This window comes from Triticum dicoccoides, chromosome 2A (genome assembly GCF_002162155.2).
Source record: "Triticum dicoccoides isolate Atlit2015 ecotype Zavitan chromosome 2A, WEW_v2.0, whole genome shotgun sequence".
In the NCBI taxonomy this organism is placed as follows: Eukaryota; Viridiplantae; Streptophyta; class Magnoliopsida; order Poales; family Poaceae; genus Triticum; species Triticum dicoccoides.
In genome coordinates this window covers 62,825,293-62,835,365 of record NC_041382.1, presented here as the reverse complement: position 1 = coordinate 62,835,365, position 10,073 = coordinate 62,825,293, and the positions used below count along the sequence as shown (strand labels likewise).

General features: G+C 42.9%; 1 protein-coding gene across 3 annotated transcripts; it reads right to left on the bottom strand.

Moving 5' to 3' along the window:
* Positions 1–394: 394 nt before the first annotated feature.
* On the bottom strand, positions 395–3,447 carry LOC119353247 (myb-related transcription factor, partner of profilin-like). Of its 3 annotated transcripts, none has more exons than XR_005170367.1 (4): positions 2,984–3,447; positions 2,789–2,865; positions 2,118–2,185; positions 395–723 (listed from the first exon to the last, which is right to left on the bottom strand). XR_005170367.1 is itself a non-coding variant. In XM_037619840.1 (4 exons), the coding sequence occupies exons 1-4, from the start codon at positions 3,430–3,432 to the stop codon at positions 695–697; spliced, it is 459 nt and encodes a 152-aa protein (XP_037475737.1). In that variant the 5' UTR covers positions 3,433–3,447; the 3' UTR covers positions 395–694. The 3 variants fall into 3 exon arrangements, 1 of the variants encoding a protein (XP_037475737.1); XR_005170366.1 differs by having other exon boundaries at positions 2,794–2,865; XM_037619840.1 differs by lacking the exon at positions 2,789–2,865 and having other exon boundaries at positions 2,984–3,227; positions 3,315–3,447.
* Between the last annotated feature and the right edge of the window lie 6,626 nt (positions 3,448–10,073).

Genomic DNA, 10,073 nt, shown 5'->3' with positions numbered 1-10,073 from the left:
GGTCGGCCATTACAATAATAGCCGACGGTACCGTAGGGTAATACATTTTTCCATGGTATTTGGCTGACGGTGAGCCGCCGATCATATTTTGGTCGCGAGCCAGCTCCCCAAAACTCGACGATGCTCATATCTGACGGTTTCCCGTCGGGAATTTATTTCCTGACAGTTATCAATTCCCCTCGGCTTTTGCAATAGGTGACGGCATATTTGGCCCCTCGGGGTTCATTATAACTAAGAGGAGAACCAAACTGTCAGCTAGTATAATCGCTGATTGTGCATACACCCCTTCATTTATTCCTATAGTTGAGAGGCCGACGAACACCCTATATATATAGTCACCCTTAGAGGATTGTTATTCATTTCAAATATATCACAGAATTGCACAGCCCACACATGACCAAGTAACATATATTGTATATAGCACAACTTTCAAAATATCAGAAGAGTTGCATCAGAATTACATTGATCATGATGAACAATCTAGAAAGTTTAAAATGCAAAAAAAAACTAAGATATAATGGTCCAAGCATTATGCATAAGCTAGATTGACCAAAACCCCATGATTTCACTTTGTTGAACGTCTTGAAGAAAGATCACTAGACTCGTCACCCTTCATCACCATATGGATCATAATGCTCGTCGCCAAATAGATCATAACAATCATCGCCATATACATCATCACCCTTGCCATAGATCACGATTCTTCAGTACTGTCTCCCATTCCTAAGAAATGATTAGACTAGATGTAAGGGAGATGAAAACGACATACTGTAGTTGAAATTTAATTGATGATACAAAAAAGGAACTTAGATGTTCTAATTGACTGGTTAGATATCTAACAGTATGACTACGTACTCACCTTTTGGTCCTTCACATGCAATTTTCAGGGTTACATGAATCAGCAGGAACGCAACTCCAAATAATAGACTGAGTACTACACGTTGCTATGTGTACAAAAGGAATATACCAATAAACTGCACTAATGTCAATTTCATTATAAGTTTGCAACGGTTCAGAACACATCATGCTTTCCAAATTACTTGTAACATTAATATAATTTGAAGCACACATTTTTAACTGTAACAATCCTATGTCCAGAACCCGCATGTACTATGGTTACACCAAGATGGCCATGTGATACAGGTCAAAAAAAAACCTTATCTGAAAGACACATATGTCGTGTCGATAATCGATTCATTGGCTTATTGAAGTTGTAAAATGATAACCAAGTAAAAATGTACAACAGACATCTGCAACCCCACTGAAGTATATATACTAGCGCTTATATTTTGCAGTCTGATGACACAACAGAAGCAGTAGACTAGCATAACACTATTGGCTAGTTTGGGCATACAATAAATACAAAAAACAGATTAAGAATGTCATGTAAAGAAAGATATAAATATAATTTTTCATTCAAACAAATTAAATAGCAGTAGCACACTAATCTCCACCAACTATAGTTTCGGTTATATTGCGCATAGCAAATTAAGCAACTTCTTATGTTTCGTATGACAGGTCACAATCATTCTTCATGTTAAGCTACCATTATTTCTGTATGCACTTCCAAAAAAAATTCAATATTGTCCACTTTTTCAGATAAACAGAGAGGCGGCCCCCTAGTTCCATTACTAAAATGAAACCAAGTTTGCTGGACATTCTCAAAAGCATCAAGGTCTGGAAAGCTGAGGACCAAAAGAGGCAAAGCTAGTACAGGGGAAAACAAAAGCTAGAAAGGAGGACGCCTGATGAGGGTCAAACATGCCAGATCATATTGTCTAATGTTGAAATATTTTTCTCTGTGCAAATGATTTTACTGTAATTGATTATAGCAACATCTTTTCCTATATGAGTTCAACCAAATTGTGCCATCACACCTTAATTAAGATGGATTTAATAGATAGATATCTCAGTTATGAGCCACATCTGGGAAAATAGGGCATAAGCAGGTGCATACATCATATATAGTACAACAGTACCACGTAGGCAATGAGGTAAGCTAAGAAATCAGGCTCAAATAAAAAGAGCATGTCTCAAAGCAAGTTATCCGCAGCATGCTCATGTTGTCCAGAACTAAATTGGCGCATAAATAAATGGGTAAGACATGATGGACTAACCTTTTCGGTTAGTCTTGACGAGCATCATCTCACCCCCTTTCAGAGCCGCCTTCAGAATCTGATGTGGCCTGTATTTATCAAACTGTAAGAACCCCTGCTCTACATCTTTGAGAAAGAACACACATGACATGATGTTAACATGTCAGTGACTGCTTCAGCCTTAGGCATACAAGTTAAATGTTACAGAACTACAAAATACTGATAAGAAAAGCAAAAGCGAGATTACAAAACTTACAATTACATCTACGAACCAAAACTGAAGGAAAAAGAACTAGGAATGTACGTACTATGACATGAATGGAGGACCTCTTCAATGTTAGTTGGTTTGCTTACAGGGACTGCTAGTTAAGCTATACACTAGTATCAAGTATACATGCCAGTCCTGATTACACACGCTGATATAGGGTCTCTTCTCTTATGTACTATTCCCAATTGCTGCAACTAGCTAGCCTTGACCAAACATGCATGCATCAACACAAGCTAGCCAGCTCAACTCACCGGCGCAAATGGCCACTTGCTAGTTAATCAAACTATTTTTCAACACATAGGCTTGACTTTATTTTCCAAACTAATAGGCTCGTCTTTGTTTTTCAACAACCATACAACCATAAAAAAGAAAAAAAAACTAAACAGACATGCAAACAACCATGGCCTCGTTATAGAACTTGAACCTCACCACCACACTAGCCCTTCATGCCACCATCTCCTCCATCTCCCCGCTATTCAACTTGAACAACAGGAGCAAATCCTGCACCCCAACCACCAGAACACAATCCCACCATCCATTACAAAAGCACACGTACACACGCCACATATATGACCTGCTCGACGAATTGCGCAAAGCCCAAAGGAAGAGGCGACCGGACCTGGTACAGGCGGGCGGAGGCGGGTGTGGGCGTGGTCCACTCGGCGACATCAGGGGGGCACACGGATGAGGAGGAGCTTCAGGAAGGGGCCGATACATGGCGTAGGAGGTGAAGGGAGAGAGAGCCCATGAAGAAGACCGCCGCGATCCCGAGGAGCGGCGTCCAGCACTATTGAATGGGGGCGACGAGCCGACGAGGTCAAGCCGGCCAGAGCTCGCAGCGTCGTGGCCGAGGGCTGCCAGATCTGCGGGCCAACAAGACGGAGACGGGAGTCAAAAGGACATTTTCGCGTCGGGAGGAAAAGCTAAGGGGCTGGGTGACGTTGCTGGACCAGGGAGAGAGACGAGGGTGGAACTGCGCGCCGGATCGACGGGCGACAGCGGGATTGGCGCGTGGTGGCGGACTGGCGGGGATGGGGGAAAGAGAAGGAGCGGCGTGGGAGGTTTCATCAGAGGGAAAAGGGGGTGAGACATGGGAGGACATGGCCACGTACATAAAATTTGTTATCAAGCGGGAAATATCGGACGGTCTTTGTAAGATTGGCTGATGCTATGGTCACATGTGTTGGACCCAAATCAGCTCGAAAAAAATGACCCAAATCAGGGAATCAATCTATATTTGACATGAATCGTTGTACCTAGATCTTATTGCTTCTGTAAAGAAATATAAAAGCGTTTAGATCACTACTTTATATGTTATAGCAGCTCTATTTAATAATACTCCCTCCGTCTCAAAATAAGTGTCTCAACTTTATGCTAATTTTAAGACACTTATTTTGGGACGGAGGGAGTATATTGGTATGCATATATAAAGTTATAGTTGAATGTGTGTGCTATACCGAGAAAGATTTTCTCCTCGCTTTATATATAAAGAAAACTATAAATTACAACCGGCCATACAACAAGAAACGGAAAATGAATCAACGAGATACACAACTCCACGGAACAACGACGACCTCAGATCATGTCATCAACGACTCCGACAAGGGAGCTATTCACCGCCGGACGAAACCCACACTCTCCCTCCCAAGGTCAAACTTGTTGTCCCGTCGCTGCCTCCGAAGAGGGCACCCCTGCCCTCTCGTCCTGGATCGAAGGACGCCGTCCTGTCGGTAGGCAGAGCAACTCACCCCCGAGCACGAATGGACAGGGCAACCAGTTGCCGAGGATAGGACAACAGTCGTGGCGAGCTCACCCCTAAAGGAAACTCATACATCTCCATCATCTCCGGCCAAGACCCAAACACCCACCGCAGCTGTCGAGCATGGACACTATTGAAGACCAGCAGACCACCACCGCACTGAGCGCTGACCACGAAGAGCTTCCAAGCTGGCACCTTCAAGAAGAAAGCAACGCCGATGTGCCGCCGTAGCCCAATCCGGAGATTTTCGGCTTTTGCCTGCGGCCAAGAGGCGGAGGGTCGGGTGTAGGTCTCGATGTTGCCCACAAGAAGGAAAACAGCGCCATGGGCGTCACCAACATCGTGGCCGGCCTCATTGGTCAAGGGTTTCCCCCGACATAGAGCCTGCACCCAACGCCCCTCCGACCTGCAGAATCTACAACCGGAGTAATAAATTACCGATATAGAGATAAAACTCCTCAATGGAACTTGCAAGTCAACAATTAAAATTGTGAAATTTATACATACTTCTGTATATAAAATCAGCTTATGCGCGGATACATAGCCTGTGAGTAGACACTCTAGAATACTAGCTATTGCTTAATACTTACAAAGAAATGTATCATCTTGAATTATCTGGAATATAATTACTATTGGTCATTCCACATGTTTATTAACGTCATCCATTGAAGCATATCACCGAGAGTGAAAGTTAACCGTCTGTTATTGCTATCTCCCGTTGGGTATTTTCCAAATAACCGAGAGTCACATATGTACCATCGGCCATTTGTACTAATAGGTGAGAGTTTTATTTTTCACCTTCGGCTATTAAATTTCACCGTCCGGCATTACATGTAATCCCCGAGGGTGTAGCAAAAACCGTTGGACATTATAATGAACCGCCGGGCATTTAATTGGATATCCGAGAGTTGGATTTTTACCGTCGGGCAATCTAGTATACCGTCGGCTATTGGTAGTAATACTTGTGAGTTGGCAATAACGGTCGGCCATTGGAACTACCGTCGGCTATTACTCTAATAACCGACGGCCCATCGGCTATTATATTTCACCGTCGGAAATATGGGGATTTCTAGTAGTGCATATTGGACAGGTGCTCACAGTCTTTGGGCCTGTCTTGCCTCTGGACATGTTGTGGCAGCACTCGTTTCAGAAGATGATGCCCTCGCTCTGCTTTTCTGAAATCCCAAAGCTCATGTTCATGTCTGGATTTGGGTCTCTTCTGCTCTCTAGCAAGTCTTGGGATGTTTCCTTTAATGGATATGATCTAAGCTTTGTTCGGCCACCTGTGCCTGCCTCTTCAAGTTTCAGTACTCGCCTGCTTTCTCCAGCAAAAAGGCCCATTGCTCGGGCCCTTTGTTTTGATGATATTTTTGAACCTGTAACTGAGTCTTTTGAGTTCATTGCTGCACCAAGGGTCACTCTGAAACGTGAACGCAAGAAGAAATATGCAGCTTTGGTTGAGACTGAGGTCCGTCGCAGTGCACGTCTCAGTGCCTTACGGGATGGATACTGTTTGCCAAGCAGTGGCAGTAAATCTACTGGTCTGAACAGGTCTCCGCACACCCTGAAGAAACGTAAGACCAAGTCAGCTAGGGCTGATGAGGATGCTTATGTGCCTCCACCAACTGCCATTGTTGACCTTCAACGCATTGGGGCTCGCCTGCGCATTGCTCCAGAGAAGATCACTGCGGATAAGGTTGTCGCTAATCCGGCTCAATCTACCAGCAGCAACAGTTCTGATGATCGAGTGCATATGTCTGCTTTCTGGTCCATGGCGTGCCACTTTAAACATCATCTATCTTTATTTATGTCTTTGTGTTTCGAACTCTGTCATTTTGCTTTGCTTAGCCAGACTATGTGGATCATTGTGTGGTCTACTTTTGCTGCATCGTCTTTTGGTTTGTAATGAATCAGACTGGGCTTAATGAATGGAAGGTACTATGTTGGAATGTGCATGGTCTTATTTCTGAAGCACGGCAGCTTGCTGTCAAATAGAAAATTGATGAAAGTGGTTGTTCAGTGGTTTGTCTACAAGAAACTAAGTGCATGCACATTGATCATAGGTTCATTAGAAAGTTCTGTCCTCGACGCTTTGACAATTTTGCATATGTGCCTTCGGTCGATGCATCAGCTGGTATGGTTGTTATTTGGAATTCTTCTTTTTTTGAGGGCAAATTAATTGAGGCCAAAACTTTTGGCATTATTGTGGAGTTTCTTTCCAAACCATTGTTGAGGAAATCGTTAACTGGTAGCTGCTCGGTTGTCTGGCGAGTAGGGGATTAATAGGCTAATCGGCCATTTAATCAATTAATCGGATGATTTATCGGTTTATCGGCTACTCGGTGACCCTATGAGTAGGGATTAATCGACAAGTTAACTGGTTAATCAGACGAATTCTTGAACAGGGTTCCAAACATACATCTGAAGTTTGGAAACTAGTGACCGTTTATGTCCCTTGTCAGAGTCCTGCACGTGATGAGTTTGTGCAGTGGTTATATAATCTGGACATTAATTGTGATGACAAATGGCTTCTTTTGGGAGATTTTAACTTTATGAGGTCACTTGAAAACCGTAACTTGCCTGGTGGTAATGTCAGTGACATTTTTTTGTTCAATGAAATCATAGGTCACTTGGGTCTTATTGAGCTGCCAATTAAGGGAAGGCAATTCACTTGGTCTAATATGCAGTCTGAGCCCCTTCTTGAACAAATTGACTGGTTCTTCACCTCGGTTGCTTGGACCTCCGATCATCCAAACACTTTGATTTTGCCTCTTGCGTGATCGACATCATATCATGTCCCTTGTGTTGTCAAAATTTCCACGGCCATCCCCAAGGCTAGAGTTTTTCGCTTTGAAAATTACTGGGTTGACTTACCTGGCTTTCATGAGTGTGTTGCACAGGTTTGGGACAGCACGGCGCGTAAACCTACAACTGCTGTAACGATATCTGCTAAGTTCCAAGCGCTCAGACATGCATTAAAACAATGGCATTTAAAGCTCTCCACAGTTAAGGCGCTAATCTCTGATTGTAATAAAGTTATTTTGTACTTTGATGAGCTGGAGGAGATCCAGCCATTAAGTTGGCCTGAATTCAATTTTAGACGAATAGTTAAGTTGCATCTGCAAGATATTTTACACTGGCAATATGTTTATTAGAAACAACGCCGCACGATCCGAAACATTAAGGTTGGGGAAGAAAATTCTAAATTTTTCCACGCTATGGCCACCGAAAGATAACGAAGGAATACGATTTCTTCAATCAAGAATTCGGCGGGTGAGGTGGTCTCTGATCACCAAATGTTGGCGGGCATGTTTTGGTCTGATTTCAATCAACGCATGGGCCATGCAAAAGGAATACAAATGGGTTTTGATCTACCCAATTTAATTCAGAGAGTTGACGGTCTGTAAGATCTGTCTTTGCCGTTCACGGATTCTGAGGTTGATGCTGTAATTAAGAACATGCCATGCGACCGTGCTCCGGGCCCGGATGGCTTTACTGGTCTGTTCTTAAAGAGGTGCTGGTCTATTCTCAAGGAGGATTTTATGCAACTTGTCAATGAATTTTATGAGGGGAGGTGTAATTTGGAATGTCTCAACAATTCCTTAATCACCTTGGTCCCCAAGAAGCTAAGTCCAGAAGTGGTTGGTGATTTCAGGCCGATCTCCTTGACAAACACGTGTTTAAAGTTCCTGACTAAGCTGCTAGCCAATCGCCTACAAAAAGTGATTCTGAGATGCATACACCGCAACCAATACGGTTTTCTTCGTTGCCGATCTATACAAGACTGTCTAGCCTGGTGTTTCGAATATATTCATCAATGCAAAGCATCTAAACGACCCATCCTCCTCCTCAAGCTTGATTTCACTAAGGCCTTTGATACACTTGAGCATGAGGCCATCCTCCGAATCCTACAATGCAAGGGTTTTGATGCTCGTTGGAATGGCTGGATTAATAGCATTTTGTCCACAGGTTCTTCTTCTGTCCTCTTAAATGGTGTGCCGGGTAATCATTTTGTTTGCAGATCAGGTGTACGCCAAGGAGACCCGCTATGTCCGCTATTATTTGTCATTGTGGTGGATTTGCTTCAGTCTGTAGTCAATGAGATGTGCTCAAGAGGCATTCTCACTTTACCAATCCCAACAAACTCCAATGACTACCCGATCGTACAATATGCCGGTGACACACTTATTGTTTTGCCTGCGATTGATGACCAGCTGATCGCTTTTAAGGAGATGCTCACTACCTTTGCAACATCAACTGGTTTACACATCAACTTCAGTAAGTCATCTCTTATTCCAATCAATATGACTGATGTAGAGGGCGCTCGGGTCGCCAACCTACTAGGCTGTGATGTAGGATCTATGCCTTTCACATACCAAGGGCTACCTATGGGCACTTCTAGACCCACGATCTATGATTTGCTGACACTTGTGGATCTTATTGAGCGAAGGCTGTCTGCTTCCTCGTGTTTGCTAAATCAAGGCAGTCGGCTGCAACTGCTACAGTTAGTACTTTGTTCAATGCCAATCTACTTCTTGTGCACATTATCTCTCCCTAAGGGCATCTTGCAACAGAGTGAGAGAATCATGCGTCAATGTCTGTGGAGATGCAACACAGATAATCCTCAACAATCCTTAGCTGCTTGGGATCGGGTCTGTAGACCTAAGAAGTGTGGTGGTTTGGGTGTGCTAAATTTGGGTCTCCAAAACAAAGCCTTGTTACTCAAGCATCTTTTCAAGTTTTTTAACAGAATGGACGTGCCTTGGGTCACATTAATTTGGGACACTTATTATGCTGCTTCGCCGCCACAGGTTACACAGAGTTGTGGCTCTTTTTGGTGGAGGGATGTCATGAGATTGTACACCAACTTCCGCAAGTTAGCCGTCCCACAAGTGCATGCTGGCAACACGGTGGTATTCTGGCTTGATCGATGGCAGCTGGGAAATAATGCGGTCCTTTTGTGCGAGAAATTCCCTAGGCTCCATTCTTTTGTCATTAATGACACAATCACTGTCAGAGAGTTTTTGGAGCTTTCAGAGATCTCGGAGCACTTTCATCTGCCTCTATCGCAAGAGGCATATACTGAACTAACTCAACTCCAAGACTTGCTCACTTGAGTCAACTTGAATGAGGAGGGTAAGGACATATGGAAGTGGCCTTCCAAATCTCGGGAGTTCAAATCAAAGATATATTATGAGTCTTGCTTCTCACATTTGGTGGTCGATCCCATCTTCAAATGGATTTGGAAGTGTGCCTGCACGCTAAAGTTTAAAGTGTTTGGATGGCTTCTTTTAATGGACCGTTTAAACACTAGCGATATGATGCAACGCAGGAACTGGATCATCCAGGATGATACGTATGTTCTTTGCCTCTCTGCTACACATGAGGATCGTGCACACCTTTTCTTTGCCTGCAACTTCATCCAGAGGGTTTGGAATTACCTTGGAATTTCTTGGAATGCTCAACGCAACCAGAATACATATGAAATGGCTCTTGGTGCTAGGAGGGACTTTGGTTATCCTTTCTTCACTGAGGTGGTTTTTACTGCTACTTGGAACATCTGGATTCAAAGGAATGGGAAAATCTTTAGAAATGAGAGACCTACCTTCATTTCTTGGAGGAGGAACTTCATACATGATATTTCCTTATTAGCTCATAGAATCAAATGTAAATATAGGGATAGTCTAGTTTCCTGGATAGCCTCTCTCTCATAGATCTCTTGTAAGTATTACTTTCTTTGCTTCTAGTTTCTCTGTAATTATGTAGACCTTTTTTTATCTAATAAAACACTGTGAGGCTGTTGCCTTGCAGTACATAGTCAAAAAAATGGGATGCCGACTCCTTATTTTTTTTCGTAAGACTTATATATATATATATATATATATATATATATATATATATATATATATATATATATATATATATATATATATATATATATATATATATA